This window comes from Pelophylax lessonae (genome assembly GCF_965119305.1).
Source record: "Pelophylax lessonae genome assembly, chromosome: 6".
Taxonomy (NCBI): Eukaryota; Metazoa; Chordata; class Amphibia; order Anura; family Ranidae; genus Pelophylax; species Pelophylax lessonae.
In genome coordinates, this window is record NC_138773.1 from 99,530,009 (window position 1) to 99,549,897 (window position 19,889).

The following is a 19,889-nucleotide window of genomic DNA, read 5'->3' on the forward strand; positions in this document are numbered from 1 at the left end:
TTCTTGAAAACCCAAGACGTGAAAAACAAACAAACAGATTTTAGATACATGTTTGCTGTATCTTTTATTGCACTTTTACCACGCTGCAAACAACTCACAAAAACGCTGCAAAATTAAGCTTGTAGCTGCACAATGCAGCTAATATTCATGTATATATATACATTATTTACATAATTATAGCAAAAGCAGACACGAGAAGGCAGCTACCTGGCTAATGACAGAACAGACCTACTACCTGCTCACCACTTGCTCCAGCTGTTACCCAATGAATCCACTCACCATGCTAAGCTGGTCAGCCCAAGGCAAGGTGTGTTGGGAGTGATATATTAAGAACACCTGGAGCATTTCAGGATCCCTAATTTAGGTCTATTATGTAAGGCCTGCCTGTCTGTTTTAAAGGTGAATAGCTCATCTCAATGCTTAACATTCAAGTAAAGCTTCCACAGTTGCTAAGCATTACGTCAGCCCAAAACCCTCCACACTTAAGACTTTGGATTTAAACCCCCTGGAAATACCAATTACAGAAGATACAGTATACTCAAGTTAAGAGATTGAAGTCATCTTGAAGGCGTTATTGTGGTATAGTCAAGTCAGCATCACAGGTAAACAAAACTATACTGTCCCTTTTCTATGTTTTCCAAAAAAGTGGTAGGTAGATCATCATTTTATAATTATACCATATATAAATACAAAATCTTTATTTTTAAATAAAGGCCTCCTATCTGTACAAAAAGATCAAGATACGCTTAGAACCCAAAACCGATTCTGTAGGTCTTTGACCATATCATTTTACGCACATCCATTTAAATTCTACTTATTTTACAGACTTTTTAATTATCTAATCCTTCTTGGTTTCTATAGCTTGTCTACAGTGGGAAATGATTTAATCATAAATCTGAATTCACTGAATTCACAAAAGAGCGTTCGCAGTCTTCGGCAAGACTATGTCTTCTTGGTTGGACTTGGAGACTTTCCCCATCACTACCTCTTGGTTGTCTTGTTATTCACATCAGAGTCCAAGTCAGGTTCAACCACACTGTCATAGTTGTCTTTTTCTATGCAGTCACTGACAGCTTTAAGGACAATCCGTACCCTCCTGTCCAAAGCTTCAAGATGCGGCTGATAAAGGAGTGGGGCAATTTTGTCCATTTCTAAAGACTCCTCCATCAGTTTACTCAGCTTGTATTCCTCCTTTGCTAGGAGTTGTAAACGCAAGTATGTAGACTTTTTAATCCTGTATAGAAATAAAACATATGTGTTTAGGGGGATTATTCACAAAAAATACAATATTTTATTACACACATATTTAGTGTGTGTGTGTTTTCACCTATTTATACAACTATATAACCCATTCACGAACTATGTAGAGGTGGGGCAGCATTCTATGAATGCAATTAAGCTTTTGGCTTTATTAAGGAACTCAGCAGATCATAAAGGGCAATAGCCTGCGAGCATGCAGACATCTGAGAAGATCTTGTGAAATCATTATTCAACCAGACTAGATTGAGCACCCTCTGCTCCTCTGATGCTGCTTCTCCAAACTATACATAAGAATCAATACTGTAAAATTATAAAAGCATGTGAAGGACAAATCTCCATCAGGGCTAAAAATGATTTATACATATGGACTAATTCCTTTAGAATGTTTAGGAGAAAAGTGTTAAGATGTATTAACTAAAGTCAGGCCTAAAGCCCCATCCGAAATAGCAATAATCTCATATTGAGATATCCTGTCCTGGATAGCTGAGACTCATTTTAGCTTAGCAAACAGTCTTTATTAATCCTCACTCTTTTCAAGACCTGTTAATCAGGCTGAATAGGAAGTACTTCTTTAATACAATCTTTCCCAGGTGAAAAAAAGGACTTAATTTTTTATTACTATACCTGCAGCATTGATTCAGTGGCACTAGAATAGACAACTCATCGTGTGAATACTTTCCAAATCTGTTAAAAAGGAAAAAAAAAAAAAATACTTTAATAAAAAGGCAAATAGCTACAGTACATACCATGATAAATGAAATTCAGTCCTAGCTGAGAGGCAGTGAAAGCCATCTTTAGTAGATTTTGCAACCATCTGCCATAAATCACTTTTATGAAAGTGTGTTTCTTTTATAGCTCTTTGTGGAATGAAGACCATTTTATTCTGGGATATTAGATGTTTCGTACTACATGCATGATGCAAGCATATGGGCCACAGCTGTCTTTGGTAGACCTTAGAATCAAGTCCATGTCATTCCTTTCTGTAGCAAGGAAGACATTCGATAATTATTACATGAATAATTACTCAAACACTTTGCAACAGATCAACATTCCTGCAGCCTAAAATACACCATCCATATTATATTTTTTATTATTTAGTCTTCATTGATTAGGTTATTTTGCTCGTAATGCCTCTGGTATTAAACACACCAACCTGTTACATTGTTCTCTGATTGCAGCTTCCTTAATTTAGTCATTTTGCATCCTCTGGCTTTGGGAGCACAATGATGTACTTGATGTCATTGTTGAAATGTGTCCTCTAAAATTCTAGTTGTCCACATTGTGTGGATATTTCCCTTGGTTACTACCTTTTGGTCCAACGATTTTCGACTTTTGCACACTCAGCTTAACACACAAATGCACTGCATCTCATAGTCTACATAAACACAATGCAAACTAGCAACATTACCTTCCTAGCAGCAAAACAAACTATAGCCTCAGCTTGGCAAGTACTATATTTTCCTTTCTACCAGGTCAAGACTTTCTCCAAACATTTATGGTCAACAAAAAGCTTCTTAGCATCCTTCATGTCACCCATGAAATTGTCTTAAATTTCCTAAAGGACTCACCTCTATGATCCCTCATTCACATAACTAAAGCAACAAACGCTGGTAACTAACCCCCCCCCCCCTTTATTCCCTTTCTCTTCACCCTCTCCTGATCAGGATCATTACCTTCTTTACTAACCACATGCTTTTTCTATAATTTATTTCTTCTTTTCTTTATGTTACTGTTGCCCATAATTATTCTTATGCACTCCATTCTTAGCTTTAAGGTAGAGGGTCATTTAAATTAAAATGTATCTCCCTATTTAGCAAGCAACTTATCCACTATGCCCAAAAGCCTCTATAGCTAATGACCACAACTGGGGCAAACACCACTTCCTCTCCATTTCAGATTCACTTATAGTCCTCAGTTATTGACACTGCATTATCTTTACACTGTACCTCTCAATTTTTTTAATAGAGCTCTACGCCTATCCTTTTTATTCCTGCATTTGTAAAAGCTGTGAATTGTACCATGATACCTCTTTAATTGTACATACTTCAAGAACCAATAAAAATCTTTGAAACCGAAAACTCCAATTATCTGGCTGTCATGTTGTCAGATGACGTCTATCATCCAGAGTTGACCTATACAGCTACTGTACAATACTTGGCTACTATTTGTCAAATAATACACTCTAATTTCTATTTTAATATAAAACCTGTCTCATCTCTCCCACTTATTTTACAGCCTAACCAAGATGCTTACATACTGTCCAGCCTTTGTACAATATCTGGGGCTTTTGTCTGTTAAATAATACACTCTATTGTTTATTTCATCCTAAAAACCTGCCTTATCTCTTCCTCCTACATTATGGCATAACTATACTGCTTACATATTGTTCAGCTACTGAAAAATATTTGTGACTGTTGTCTTGTTGAAATCTGTCTTGTCTCTGGCTGTAAAGCCAGTCTTGGCTGTAAAAGCTAAAGGTTTTTTTTTTTTACCTCAAAGTGATTGTAAAGTCTTGTTTTTTTTTTTTTTTTTTAGCAAACATGTTATACTTACCTCCTCTGTGCAGTTGGTTTTGCACAGAGCAGCCCGGATCCTGCTCTTCTCGGGTCCCTCTTCGCTGCTCCAGGCCTCTCCCTCCTATTGAGTGCCCCCACAAAAAGCAGCTTGCTATGGGGGCACCCGACCTGAGCTGCATCTCCGTGTGTCCATTCAGACATTGAGCTGCCATTCAGCCCTGCCCCCCTCTCTCCTGACTGGCTAACTGAATTGAATGACAGCCGCGGGAGCCAATGGCACCGTGGCTATGTCCCAGCCAAGTCACTGATGGCTGACGGACTCATGGACATTGCTGGACAGAGAATGACTTCAGGTAAGTATCAGGGGGGTGCTGTGGGGGCTGCTACACACAGAATGTTTTTTTATCTTAATGCAAAGAATGCATTAGGATTTAAAACCTTCTGACTTTACAACTCCTTTAATGCATTTCTAGATTGTAAGCTCTAACGAGCAGGGCCCTCTATTTCCTCCTGTTCTGAACTGTATTGTAACTGTATTGTCTTCCCTCAAATTGCAAAGAGCTGCGCAAACTGTTGGCGCTATATAAATCCTGTATAATAATAATGCATTCCCTGCATCAAGCTAAAAAACCTTTTAGGTGCAGCTCCCCCCTGCCCTCCCTAAAAACTTACCTGAGCATAAACTTGGTCCAGCACCTCAGTGGACTCATTGGCTCCTGCTGCTGTCAATAAAATCCAGTGTCAAATTTTCAGGGGCGGGGCTTAGCAGCACTGTGTGTGTCAATAGATACACACAGTGTGGCTCGGGATCGAGCCCATATGAATACACTTTCTGGGGGGGGGGGAATCAAATGCAGAAGGAGCCAGGAGCACTGACGGGGGACCCCAGAAGAAGAGGATCGGGGCAACCCTGTACAAAAACCATTGCACAGAGCAGGTAAGTATAGCATGTTTGTTAATTAAAAAAAAAGGTTCTTTACAATCACTTTATAAAATCATTTACACATCCATAATTTGTGATGCCAGAATGTTGTGTTGCTGTCGCTGATGCTGTCCATGAAAATCGTACTGTTCTGTAACATCACATAGAACCTCCCAAGCATGTAATTTAAAAAGATTGGAGCTTTTCCATGTTGCCCTCAAAGTAAGATTAAAAAGCCCCTCTACCAACTCTGGGGTAATTTTCTTTTTTTCTCTTAAATGTCCCCATTTTTTTTTATAATCTCTTGCCTATTAGCCATGAAAATGGCTAAAGTGTAACAGCAGTATAGACTTTCACAGACTTCAAAGGGATTGACTGCTAAGTTTGGGTTTCACAAATTACTAACATGATTTGGGAAACCCCCTGTGAATTGAATCCAGACAGATTCTGCGATCCCTAATCAAAACACTTTCAATGGTTTAGCAGGCCATAAGAGAATAACGAAGAAACATTCATTCTTGGAGTTCACTTACACTTTAGGACCCAGTTGACATCTTTATAATGTGGAAATGCACATGTTGCCTGCACCGTGCAGTAAAGGTCACTATGAGCGTTAATAAGCTGTTTGCTCTTTATGTTGAATACCACCTAAACACATTAAGGCTACGCACATGCAATACTTGTGTTGCTATATGTTGCATTCCAGAATAAAGGATCAGGTATGGGTTTAGTCACACTGCATGTGTTGGCAGCCCATGCAAAATTACTGGGTTGCCATAACGCAACACATGCTAATGTGCGTGCGCTACCGCACTACAGAGATGTGAACCTGGCCTGACTTCACATGTGCATATATTGTTTCTGTTATCTAAAACAGAGCTGCATAGTTATGCAATTAACTAAAAACACTTTTTTTTAGATTTACTGTATGAATTAGGCTTCATATACAATATATGTTTTTTTTCCTTTATTTTTCTCTTCCTTATTGCAGATGTACACCACATTCAGTCAATGTTAGCATTCATAACAGCTATAAGCAAGGTCAAAATAAACCTTCACGCTGGCAGCACAAAGTGGTATTACCATGACAACGATCAATGCCTCATCTTAAAGACAAAGTTTAAAGAAAACTCTGCAAGCAGCTGAATACAACAAAAATAACTAATCACGTAACATGCAAATGCTGCTGGCCGGTGGGTTTTTGTGGTGAAACAATACAGAAGCACAACAGATGGGGAAAAGGGAAATATTCATTACCATACAAATTGGTTGTAAAAATAGAAGAACATGCTGCATTCCTGTTTGATCAGATGCACATTTATATTTCCTTTAGCCAGAAGAAAAAAATAATTCCATGTGGAGGTTAAAGCTCAACTGTACTTTCAAACCTTTTTATCTTTTTTTTATAGTATGCCCTATGTTGTTATGTCTCATTTCTTGGTGAAACTCCTGCTTACTGCACCTCCACTCCAGTGTTCTATGCTTAAATAGGCATAACTGAGCAATGGCCAAAACCCTTCTACACATGTCCTCTTATATTGAGGCAGAGAGGAACATGTCTGACCAGGACTGTCACTGATTTCTAACCCCACTCTGGTTCCTATTGGACAATGTGGTCATATTTATACTCTTGTGACTGTTACAGAAAAGTGGATGTAAGACTATGAAAATGGGAGAGTGTAGAATACACATGCCTCACTGGTATAGACAAAAGACCCTTCCTGTGGAAGACAAAAGAGGTTAGTCTACCACCTCAGAGCTCCAATTCTTTCCCTATCTCCAGGAGGGGGGTCAGATACAGTATCTCACAAAAGTGAGTACACCCCTCACATTTTTGTAAATATTTTAGTTTATCTTTTTATGTGACAACATTGAAAAAATGACACTTTGCTACAATGTAAAGTAGTGAGTGTACAGCTTGTATAACAGTGTAAATGTTCTGTCCCCCTCAAAACAACTCAAAACAGAACCATTAATGTCTAAACCGCTGGCAACAAAAGTGAGTACACCCCCTAAGTGAAAATGTCCAAATTGGGCCCAATTAGCCATTTTCCCTCCCTGGTGTCATGAGACTCGTTAGTGTTACAAGGTCACGGGTGTGAATGGGGAGCAGGTGTGTTAAATTTGATTTTATCGCTCTCACTCTTGCATACTGGTCACTGGAAGTTCAACATGGCACCTCATGGCAAAGAACTCTCTGAGGATTTAAAAAAAAGAATTGTTGCTCTACATAAAGATGGCGTAGGCTATAAGAAGATTGCCAAGACCCTGAAACTGAGCTGCAGCGCGGTGGCCAAGACCATACAGCGGTTGAACAGGACAGGTTCCACTCAGAATAGGCCTTGCCATGGTCGACCAAAGAAGTTGAGCGCACGTCCGCAGCTTCATATCTAGAGGTTGTCTTTGGGAAATAGACGTATGACTGCTGCCAGCATTGGTGCAGAGGTTGAAGGGGTGGGAGGTCAGCCTGTCAGTGCTCAGACCATACACTGCACACTGCATCAAATTGGTCTGCATGGCTGTCCTCCCAGAAGGAAACCTCTTCTAAAAATGATGCACAAAAAGGCCCGCAAACAGTTTGCTGAAGACAAGCAAACTAAGGACATGGATTACTGGAACCATGTCCTGTGGTCTAATGAGACCAAGATAAACTTATTTGGTTCAGATGGTGTCAAGCGTGTGTGGTGGCAACCCGGTGAGGAGTACAAAGACAAGTGTGTCTTGCCTACAGTCAAGCATGGGAGTGTCATGGTCTGGGGCTGCATGAGTGCTGTCGGCACTGGGGAGTTACTGTTCATTGAGGTACCCATAAATGCCATTATGTACTGTGTCATGTGTCATTATGTACTGTGTCATACTGAAGCAGAGCATGGTTCCCTCCCTTCAGGGACTGGTCCGCAGGGCAGTATTCCAACATGATAAAATGCCAAACACACCGCCAAGATGACCACTGCCTTGCTAAAGAAGCTTAGGGTAAAGGTGATGGACTGGTCAAGCATGTCTTCAGACCTAAACCCTATTGAGTATCTGTGGGACATCCTCAAAAGGAAGGTGGAGGAGCTCAAGGTCTCTAACATCCACCAGCTCGGTGATGTCATCATGACACTTTGGGCCCAAATTGGACATTTCACTTAGGAGTGTACTCACTTTTGTTGCCAGCGGTTTAGACACTAATTGCTGTGTGTTGAGTTATTTTGAGGGGACAGCAAATTTACACTGTTAGACAAGCTGTACACTCACTACTTTACATTGTAGCAACGTGTCATTTCTTCAGTGTTGTCACATGAAAAGATATGATAAAATATTTTCAAAAATGTGAGAGTGTACTAACTTTTGTGAGATACTGTATATAATCTTAGCAGGGAAGCCCACTCTTGAAGCCATCATGAGTAGTATGGTCCCACCATAATACTTTAATGGTGAACTTCCAGCAGATAAACCTAGTCCAAAACACGATTTAATGCATAAATACTCCTTTGAAGAGAGTTGAAAATATTGTTTACATACATAAAGCTAGAGTAGGTACCCAAGTCTTTGACAATATCAGGCTTCGGCCATTCACTATAGCACTGATACAAGGAGGGGGAGCACTTTTAGCTAGCTGGGATCTTGTACATGTGCATGTGTTAATGGGGAACATTCAGGCAGGAGGAGAGAGCAGAGTGGATAACTTGTAAGCGTGCTCCTTCATTGTCCAATCAGCAGGCTGCAGGCAAGAAAGATAACCCCATAGTATTCATTAAAGTGGTTGTAAAGCCATAAGGTTTTCCACCTTATTGCATTCTATGCATTAAGGTGAATAACTGTCTGTGCTGCAACGCCTACCAGACCCCAGAATCCATGGGGGCACCCAATGAAGAGGAGGAGCCTGGAGCGCCAGTGGGGGACCCCAGAAAAAGAGCATATGGGCTGCTCTGTGCAAAACAACTACACAGAGCAGGTAAGCATAGGCATATTTGTTATTTTATTACCAAAAAAAAAAAAAAAAGGTTTACAACCACTTTGACTCTAACAGAGAAAGTGGTGTCACCTTCCAGACTATGCAGTCTCAATCACAAACCCTTTGGCAAACAACACATTATACATTTCCACTTGGCATTTAGCTGTCTATTGTTCAGCTTTTAAATCAATTTTAGCACCAGGGGGTTATATTATAAGGCTGCAAAACGCTGGCTAATATACATAAATATGGATATTAATCCAGGAGATGTCTAGAATTATGTAAATAACATAACCAGTTATATTTATGAAAACAAATCCAGAAATAAGATTCAGGAATACCTACCCTCTTCCATTATCCAAGTGAATGATAAATGTTTCATTTCCAAACTTCTCAAAGGTCTCATAATGATGGCGATCCATATTCCCTGCGGACAGATATAACTGTCTCGTTAGAAAAAGTTTACAGACAGCTACTGTACATTACATGATTTCTATTCCTTTAATCCCCAGTTTAAGCTATGTTGGCAACCGGTAACATGTGAGGTCTTAGCAACATTTTACACATTTATAAATAACTGCATTCACAATCCTGTGGTTTCAGAGCTTCTTGTGTGCGAGTGGGGAAGTAGTGGGGAAGAGGCATACTAATTTGTAAAATGAAAGTCAAATAAACAAACTTTTGCCTATTGTGTTTGACAGTTGAGCTACAGACAAGATCTATTTTTTTAGTGTTAAATAGGGTGGACATGGGTTATAACATCTGTCAATCATCCCTCCACGGGTGATTCACTCTCACTCCCAGCTGTCAATGGGACAGAAAGTGAAGGCAGATCCAAAATTTTCCAGCTGTCATTAAAACAGTAGGTGAAGGAATATCCGCCAATAGGAGTAACTCTTCCAGTTCCAGTGGGATTAGAAGTCGATTTAGGGAGATTTCCGACAGGTGACAACCAAAGAGATGGTGTTGGGTGTCCCTGAATTAAAGCCAGGACTCATACACCTGATTGGAAAGTGGCTACAATGACAGGGATGAAGAGGGAGATATGCCTGGAGACGTGTTTATTGGCTGTGCATGCTCCTTAAGTGATGTTGGTGCCAGGTGAAGGAGGACATTCCCTGTCATTGCAGCCACTTTCCGATCAGAAGGATGAGCACCGATGTAACGTTAGAAAACCCTACCTCGTTAGAATTCCATACTCTTGTCACTTCCTGTCCGAAACAGCTGAGCAGCGTAGCAGTGCGCATGCTCAGAGCCCCGGAAACATAATTGAACAGCTGAGAAGTTGACAAGTGCGCATGCTCCGAGGGTATGAAATTATCACGGTAGTGTGTGTAATGTTATACTTGCGGCGGTTACATAAAACAGCTCGGCTGCACTATTAGTCATCTCCGCTCCTATCCCTGACACTTCCCTGATCTCGGCTAATAAATATAAAAGCGGCGGCGGGTGTATGAAATGTAAATGACGGAGATGTCGGCTCCGTGATCCGCTTTTATATTTATTAGCCGAGATCAGGGAAATGACAGGGATAGGAGCGGAGATGACTCATGTTGCAGAGGAGCTGTTTTAATGTAACCGCGGCAAGTGTAACATTACATACACTACTGTGAGAAATCCATACCCTCCGTAGGTGCACTGGAAGTGACGAGGGTATGGTTTTCTCACGGGTATGTTTTTTCACGGAACACCGGCTTCTATACAGCGACACGAAATCCTGCGCCCAACACCATCTCTTTGGCTGTCAGTTTCCCTCATAGCCGGGCGCTAAGCCCCAGTGCTGTGAATCTTATCCCTTCTGCCAGTCTCCTACTTGCTCATGTGAGTGCAAATTACTATATTTGAATAAAGTGTTTACTTTTTAATACTACGCTGTTGTTTCTCTCTCCCCTTGTGTGCATCCTAGAAGGAGTATCCCCTCCAAATTTGTGAGCTGCAGCACCCACCTGTCAGTGTTGCATTTATTCGTATAGTGTTGACTACCCACCCAACAGATTCCATTTGTGTATTAACTTACATATTTTTGAAATTATTAGGTGGCATACTGCTATTTTAACATCCCACATTAACCATCTGGTCATCTTTATATCATCAAATTGATTTTTATCTTACATATATAGGTCAGTTTTTACTTGACTCCTGGTTCAGAATACTTAGGGTTGGGGTCCCAATTTTATGGTCAAAGTAGGTATATTGCTAATTTGACATAATCCATTATCCATTTGGTTGTATTACCTAATTATTCAGGGACTGCTTTGTAGAGTGCTGTGGTCTTAGTAGATTTCCACTGGGCAATTTCTTTGCACAAATCCATTTTAGAGTTGTCCCCAGAACAAAGGGTAAAGAGAAACCATCCAATAGGGACACCTGTTCTGGGGATAACTGTGTAGGATGAGAACTTCTATCACTTTGGGAGACTTTCTCTATGTTTCTGTTGTATTTCCGGAACAGAAAATGAAGGGAAATTTCCCCATTAGTACACAGGCAGCAAAAAATTAACCAGGCAGGGTATTAACCCTTCCCTACTTTATTTAAATGAAAAAAAAATAGTTTGGGCTATATATACACTTTAGGAGACTCTAACTCTAAAAAAAAAAAAACAACTTCTGCAGGTATAGAATGCAGCAGCCTAGCTGTGCACATACCTGAAACACCTTCCAAAATTCTACTGTTTAAGCTGAATCCTTCGTCATTCTAACAGACAATGCTCCAGCACTTCCTAATATGACTGCGCATTTTTACATGCCAGTGAGGAGGGTCTTCACTACGATATAATAGGAGTTATTGGCAAAACTGCCTGTCAGTATGGCCATAACAGCAGGTTATTAGAAGCCGCTGCATGTATGTGAAGCCTGAACTTTACACCTGTAACAATTTTTGAACAAAGTTCAAAAATTAAAGAGTTCTCTTTAATATAAAAAAAAGTTGACAATAAAGAACATTACATTTAGATCTAAAGAGAATAAGCTGTAAATTTGCACTCAGATGGGCTTACTAAAATTGGAGTGGTTTTGATAAAATCTCTAACACCTAGGCAGAATGAGTTTAGAAATGCTTTCTGCGTGACTTTACAACCCACCACCCTCTCGTCGAGCTCCTATTCTGAATGCAGACATGCTGAAAAGATTAAAGTTTATGTTATTGAACCATAGTACAAGAAAAAAGAAATGTCTGCAAAATTTGGTGGCAACTAAGTAGCTGAAAGAAAAATATTCTAATCTTTTCAAATTCTAATCTCCCTTTGCAATTTTGAGCCTTTTCAGTTTATTTTTTTTTATTGTTCATCTTCTACCGTCTTGCCATATAATAACACCAATGCTTTGCTACTGGTCGAAACTTCCTCCATAGAGCAAAACCCATTTCACCTAATAAATAACAATCAAAAAAATGCCCATGAAATTTTTTTAAGATTGACGTTTATGTAGTCTTTTGAATATACTGTACTCAAACATGCCCAGGATCAGAGGTTAAAATCCCTGCAATGTTGTTGGCATCATACATTTTTTTTTTTTTGGCAGAAACTATAAATCCCATTCATAGTTACTGACTGCAACTAAGCTTAGGATCAGTTGAACAACAGAACTATTGTGTCATGGTTATGGATAAAGAAGCTGTATAAATCCCCATTAAACAGAGAGTAAAAGTGACTGTGAAAATGGAGTCGATATGAATAATTTGAATAACCACGCATTTATCAACATTTTATGCCATTCATTAGGTAAAAGAAGCAGGCATCCATGCAATATGTAGCACAGTAAATTCATTTTAAATTGTTAGGTATATTTGAAATGAGGTTTCATAATTTATTTGTAAAATAAATAATAGCTGTAATGACTGATTTTATTTTCAGAAACCCATTTGCATCAAAGGCATTTTAGGTGAAAGCAGAAGCTGGGAATCTGTGGCTCCATAGCTGCTGCTTAAAGAGAACTTGCACTGTGCCAGTTGTGCTCAAGAAGGGTCATCGGCTTGAACTCCAGCCAGGATATTGCGTGCATGGTGTTTGTTTGTTCTCCCTGCGCTTGTGTGGGTTTCCTCTGTATTCTTTGATTTCCTCCAACACTTTAAGACATGCTGGTAGGTCCTGTCAAAATTGGGTCTAGTATATGTTTGTATATATGTGAGGAAGGAACCTTACTTGTAAGCTTCTTGAAGTCAGGGACTGATATAAATTTACAATATGTAAATCATTGTGTAGATTGTTGGTGCTACATAAATAATGAAAAAAAGATAGGCAGAGGGCAAAGGACTGGTTGACTCATTGCAGTTGGTCTTTTCCACATTATTGACTTATCCGGTCTTGTTCCTCAGCATGGCTCTACATTGGGTTGGCCACTATGGTATTAGACAAGCAAAGAATTTGGGGGAGCATACCCATGTATTTCTAAAGCTGGTGCAGCTATGAACCAAGAGACATGTATATTAAAAAAGAATAGCGCACACATGCAAAAGAAACTACAAAATTTGAAAACAATCCATAAATAAAAATGGGGATTTGGTCCCACCATATGGCCATGTAGTGCTCAAGCCCACCACTGCGTCAAAGTACCCCATTATCAGTGGGTCCTACACTATCCATGAAAAAGAGATGAATCCAGCCTTTCTAACCCTTGGAGATAATACTCCTTGCTGGGAAAGATGTGCAAATGCACTACAGGGGACTCCTCCTATATCTACTTGATAGTGGACACTGATAGAGTACAGATGTGTGTGGGGGGTGGGGTGGGGTGCTCAACCTCGGTAGTCTGGTCAGACTGAATACATAATATTCAGTTAGTGCTGACATATATAACTTTGTTTCAAGTTACATCTTCACTTTTTGAATGCAGGCCCCTTTAATTCTAACCTGTCGTAACAAACTATGGGCCTTAATGTTATGTGAAGAAATGTCTGGATAATAAAATCAGCTTTATTGAATCCAAAGAACATACAACAACATTCCATACATCAAGCGAGGGAAAGAAGTACAGCATACAATACAGCTAATACATTTTACACCATTCTTGGTGTTTAATCATATTGATTAAGCACCAAGAATGGTGTGAAATGCGTTAGCTGTATTGTATTCTGTACTACTTTCCCTCACTTGCTGTATGGACTGTTGTTGTATGTTCTTTGGATTCAATAAAGCTGATTTTATTGGAGTGTGACCATCCCAACATCTCTTCACATCAGATCTTCTGTTACATTCAGGGCCAGCACCCTCTGTTTGTGCAGTGGAGGTGGAACATGAGGGTGACTACTTTGAGTGGTGTACTACTTCGCTTATGGGCCTTAATGTGCTGTCTTAACTTTCAGGGATTACTTTATTTTGCATTATTTAATTGTATTCCCCCCCCCAGCCAGAACAGGAGTCCCAGAGTGCAAGGCTATCCTAACTCTTCCCTGAGCTAAGCTCTGATAAAAAAACATTCAAAAAAGGTTAGCTAGTGAAGTGAATAATCTGGAAAGTCTTAGATTCAGTGTATGGAAGTAGTACACTAAAGAGAAGGACCAAGATTTGGTTAGTGTAGCATCTGTGTCTGCCAATGTAGAGGTAGGTTTTTTTATTAACAAAATATGTTTTTTGTCTTTTTAAGGAAATCTCTTACCCATTAGAAAGTCGAATATAGTCATATCTATGACATCTAGGAGTCTTGTACCACTGTCATACGGAGGAGTCTGCTTCACTTCTTCACAGTAGTCAGCATCAACTTCCCATCTGAAGAAAAATATGTATATTTTAAGCCATTCAGACAAGTAAAATGTATGCAGTGTAAGAACACATCTATATTCCTGAAAGCTTCCAAATTCCGTCATGCCCCTCTGATTAGTCCCTGGGGGAAAAAAAACTAACTCAGCACGAAAAGTATATTAGACTTCAGGAATAAAAGTGTCTGATGGGAGAACATTTGCTCACAGCAAGCAAACAGATTCTCCTGTGCTACACTAGAAATATAAAAGCGAGAAACAAAAACCATTTTCAATCAGACACCTAAATGAGTTCTACTGGCATTTGGCTAGTTGGCCTTTTTAATAAAGAACTGTTATGACCTGCCATAAACCTAGTCATGTATAAATCAATAAATGAATAATTGATGCCGTGGACACATTAATGTTATAATAACATTATAAATTATAGTATCATTCTACGTTTGTATGAATACATTCCTGACATGTCACAGTAAACAGCAACGGTGCTGATTTCCAAAACCGCTGTACTTTTTATTATTAAAAAGCAGCCATTAAAGTGTAACTAAAAATCACATGATTGTCTCCCCTCTTCATAGCTCCTGTTATCGGCAGTGTATTCAGTAAAATAACTTTTCCTAACTTTTAGAGAAAAAAAAAGTAAAATAACTTTTCCTAATGCAGGAGAAGGCAGGAGGGGCATGTCCCCTTATATCATCTTTAGTGCAGCTAAACCTGGAGACCCAGAGATGGTAATCCTCAAAGCTCTGGAATTTCAGCATCAAGAAGAGGACAGGGCAGCCTTACAGTGAAGATTTCCATAGGATCTAGCTGCCCATACAAGTAAATAGTAGAGAAAAATTGTATTTTTTAAACTAAATTTCAGCTTTAAAAATGCTACCATGTTCTCTCTGCTTTGTAAGGTCTAGGACAGACTTGGGGAGCAGTTTTTGCTGTAATTAGCCCTGTCTGTACTTTGCTAGCAGATTTTCATTCTCATATGCAAACTGGATTTAAACACTACCTGTCCAAACAAGGGGTTAAACATGTAAAACCATTGTATACCAGTTAGGAATGGCTCAGTGAGTCCCCAGTCTTTGTGGGGGCAGAGACATGGTGAAATTGTCCAGAATCTTTTCCTCAAAAAGTTCTAAAACTTAAGAAATATTTCTTTAAATTATATTTAAGTATGCTATGTGAGTGGGAACTCATAACAAACATAAGGTGGGATTTTCTCACATTTGACTTTAAAAGTGGAAATACACTTTAAAAGGCCACAACACATAGTCTGAATTTCATAAAGAGTGTTGCAAAAACACTTTAGAATTGTGTCATACTTCAGCAGGAAAAATGTTGGTTTCTTTAACATAACCACGTGCCTGTCAGAAACAGGTATATGAATATATTGCACAAAGACATGGGGGTTTCAATAAGGGGTATCCCCTCTCAGACACTCCTATCCTCAGTGCTTTTTCCAAGTCCCAAAGCATCACTGGTCGCTAGGATGCTGTAACCAACAGCGTTTTGGCAACCAGTGGCATTGTGCAGTCAACAGCATTCTAGCAATCAGTGGCTGGTGGTAGGGGGTAAAGGGTGAAGCAAGCAAAGATGTATGCACACAGTGGTCTCACTCTTAGCACTGTGGCCTGTCTCTGTACTCCAGCATAGAGTTGGTTTTAAAGCTGATTTCTATTGTTCACTTTAAATAGCTCATATGACCCTTTTTCTTCACTAAATGCTACTCTGGCTCTAAGCCCTGTCGGGGAGATTTACTATAACTGGCACAGCTATGCATGGTAGCCAATCAGCTTTCAACTTTAGCTTGTTCAATTAAGCTTTGATAAAAAAAACTAGAAGTGCATGCTCCAGTCTTAGTAAATCCCCCCCCCCCCCCAACTTAGGTACTGCACAAAGCTTCAGCTACATACAAGACTCAGTGCTGGGTTCCAGCTGTGAGACAGAGACTTCTTGTCTCACACCTGGAGCAATACTGAGTTGGTCTGAGAAGCGCTCAGCCATTCATAGGCAGCGTTGCATTCTGTGAATGAATACTAAGTTTCCTCTGATTGTCTGAGTTAGAGGTCGCGACGTCATTGGCCTGCCTCTCAGAGGAAGCGTTGTATTTATTCAGCCAGACAAGTTTTTCAAATGTTTTATTGAATCATCCCCATTGAGTTTTAATTGGGTCTTATGCTTAGATGTGATAGGCATTGTTGCTTTCTGAAGCTGGATTACAGTAAACAAAACAATTAAGCTTTAGATATACTTAAAATATCTCATCAACTTTACAAATGACCTTAGTTTGCATTCTTACAGGTTGTTTGTAGGTTTCTGGAAAATCTGCAAAATCTTATGGGTAGGCGGAGTTAAAACCATACTATACTGGTATCTTTTTGTCTTTAGAATGACCCTCCAATTACACACCAGCATGTGTATCCTTTCCAGAAACATACGATACAGCACACAATCATGAGAACAGACTGTAGTCCCATGCAGAATCACATGGGACAGGCTTAGCAAATCTGTTGCTCAAAATTGCATAAAATCTAAAGTGATATTAAAGCTAAACTCCAACTTTCTTTTCACTAGAACTGAATGGAATGATCAATCCCAGCATAGATCATACCTCTACAATGTTGCTTTGTTGTCTGCAGATCCCCTGATAGCCTAGGTTTAGTTGTGGCCTTGTATCATGTGACACTCTGTATATCCTATTGATAGAATATCGATGTCCCTTCCACGGCCATTTCCTGCAGCAGCTAGAGTCTATAACACTCCCCTTTGTAGTCTTTCAGACTCTGCAAATTATATAACTTCATTCACAGCTCTGATGGTGTGTGGGATTGAATACATCCTCATTAGCATTCAATCACACCCAGTCACACCTACAGGAAGATTCCAAACTTCCCATGTCCCGCCTCACAGATCACAGCATTATTCAAAGAAGGAAACACCTTCATAGACTACCTGTTCTGAAAGCTAGCTGATGGGCAGGATTGAATGGATCACAATTAGAATTCAATCCTGGCCAGGTAAATATGCCGACCAATGTGAACAGGGAGAGTCCCACCCCTTAGATCTCGCCCTCTAAGAGCCCTGCTCTCTGTGAAGTGATTAATTTACATATGAAGGAAACACCTTCATAATAACCTCCTATATTCCTTCATCTGTAGTCTTGCAATAAGCCATTATTCTTTGGCATGCTGCAAGACAGGAATGACACAGGAGGAGGTATGACACATATACACCTTTCCCCACCCACATGAAGGCCCAGACACATCCACAGTAACCATAGGACCCACCCACATCAACTCCCAGAGCCGGAACAAGTGACTCCCATAGCCTGCCCTGAAGCCTCAGAGGCTCAAAGACTCATGGGACATATAGTATCAGGACTGCCAAGCAAAGAAACAGGAAGTCAGAGAACTTTGAAATTCAGCCAGGAGGAGTGGTGACATCGCAAACACAGAAACCTGCTGTATACAGCTAAAGGAGGTAAGTTACACACAGACTGACAGCAGGGTTGTGATTCATTTACATGCACAATTCATCTGTTGTTTTGGGGAAGAAAAGCTGGTGTTCTTCTTTAAACCCTCCAGATTTTTTTTATAATCAAGGTTCTCATTAAAATGAATAATAAATATGCCTTATCTTACTTTTCTCAGTGCAGTCTTTATGGTAGTTTTCTCCATTATAGAAACCACTTATGTTTGCCTCTATGCAGAAGGTACCTACCCCTGCACATAGGTACTGACAGAGACATCTGTGCGCACACACTGTGCCTGAAACTACATCCTAACCTCTAAGCACTGCCTGTGTCTGTACGTGCAGGGATCCTGACATGTAAGCAAATGGCAGCCCCACCTCTGCTCCGCCTCCCCAGAAAAGTGATTTGCAACGACCTTGGCAACATTGAAAGAAACCCCAATCTCTGTTCCCCCTCCCTCTGTTACACCCCCCCCCCCCCCGAAGAGTGATTGACAATGGCTCTCGCAAGAGTGACAGCAGCCCCACCTCTGTTCCATCTCCCCTGAAAATGAATTTCGAGAGGATCCGGAAAAGGTGACAGCACCCCTTCCCCCTCTGTTCCCCCTCCCCTGGAAAGTGATTTATAGAGTATCTGGCAAAAGTGACAGTAACCCCATCATCTTTATTCCACCTCCCTTTGGAAAGTATTTGACAGCAGCTTCAGAAAAAGTGACAGCAGGACCGCCTCTCTTTTGCCTCCACGGAAAAGTGATTGGCAGCAGCTTTGGCAACAGTGACAAATGCCTCGCTTCTGTTCCATCTCTACTAAACAATGATTCACAGTGGCTCTGGCAAAAAGTACAGCAGCCCCACCTCTGTTCTGCCACTTCTAAAAAGTAAATGTGAAGCTAGAATAGGCTATATGTGGGTACCTTTTCCATAATTAACATACTTTTCAGAGGTCAAAGAAGAGAGTTAGAACCTAGCGGACTTTACTGGTACCAGAGAAGGACGGTGAAACAAAATGAAAGAAAATTTGTTTATTACAAAATTAGTTTAAAACATTCATAAAACCATGAATAGAGAGCTTAAGAGAGTTGTCGACTGGAGTCGCCACTCTACTACCAAGCTGTTTATGCAAATAGAACAGGCACAAACCCCCCTTGTCCTGAGCGGGGCCCCTTGGGTGTTCTGTCAGCTGCCCCCGGCTTCAAAGGCCCACCCTCTGATTGGTGCCACTCTGTGGACTTGTGAGACTGCACGCATTGCCTACGCGCTTTTTTCGAAGGAGTCCCCGCTCTACCCGATCCTTGGTAACCCCAAATTTGAGCCGGGCACCCTCGCACAGCAATTCCTTAACCTATGATGCTCGGGCATTTTTCAGGCCTCACATTTCCTTAACCAGGCTCAATGGCCCTCCATTTCCAGTCTTATGGATGCATTGGGTCCATTTGCTCTTCTTTTCTGGAATGCTTTGCAAATCCATCATTATTTCCGCTCACTACCACCCTCAAGTTCCTTTGTCCGCCCTCTGACACCCTTTGAAGAGCTTTGCTCCGGTCGGGGCTCTCTCTCTGGAGCCCTTTCTCAAATGTATCCTCTCCCAGTTAGCCCACCAGCCTGACCTGCCTTGGGTGCGCAGATGGGAGACCGACCTGGGCCGTAGGTTCTCCCCAGCTCAGGTCCACTGCATGCTCAGGTTTACACTTAAATCTTCCATGTGCATCAAACAGCAGGAGACCAACTTTAAGGTCCTTACCAGATGGTACTTTACACCCGTGAAACTCCGAAAATGCTTTCCGGAGGTGTCGGACCGCTGCTGGCGATGTCAGGGAGCCCAGGGCACCCTGTTGCACATTTTCTGGTCTTGTCCTGTACTGACACATTTCTGGTTTGAAGTACGCAGGATTACACAGACGCTCACTGACCATCCTATTCCAAACGATCCTGCCTTCTTCTTATTGCAAGTTGGGTGCGTAAGGTGGAGAACATCAGTAAGATGGAGGACCTGGTTTTGTCTTCCCAACACCAACACGAGAAATATAGTGCACTATTGCACAATTAGGACCTGTTTGTGGTATCTGAGGAGGGTGCTGCTCTGTTGAGTGGTATG

General features: G+C 40.6%; 1 protein-coding gene across 1 annotated transcript in view; it reads right to left on the reverse strand.

Moving 5' to 3' along the window:
• Positions 1–683: 683 nt before the first annotated feature.
• The window catches only part of FAM20C (FAM20C golgi associated secretory pathway kinase), a 303,400-nt gene continuing 284,194 nt past the window's right edge, over positions 684–19,889 (reverse strand). The window contains exons 7-10 of the mRNA XM_082260651.1: positions 14,230–14,339; positions 8,984–9,065; positions 1,885–1,944; positions 684–1,234 (exon numbers count right to left, since the gene is read on the reverse strand). Of these exons, the coding sequence (XP_082116777.1) occupies positions 982–1,234; positions 1,885–1,944; positions 8,984–9,065; positions 14,230–14,339 (505 nt within the window). The 3' untranslated portion in view covers positions 684–981. The remainder of the gene's footprint in view (positions 1,235–1,884; positions 1,945–8,983; positions 9,066–14,229; positions 14,340–19,889) is intronic.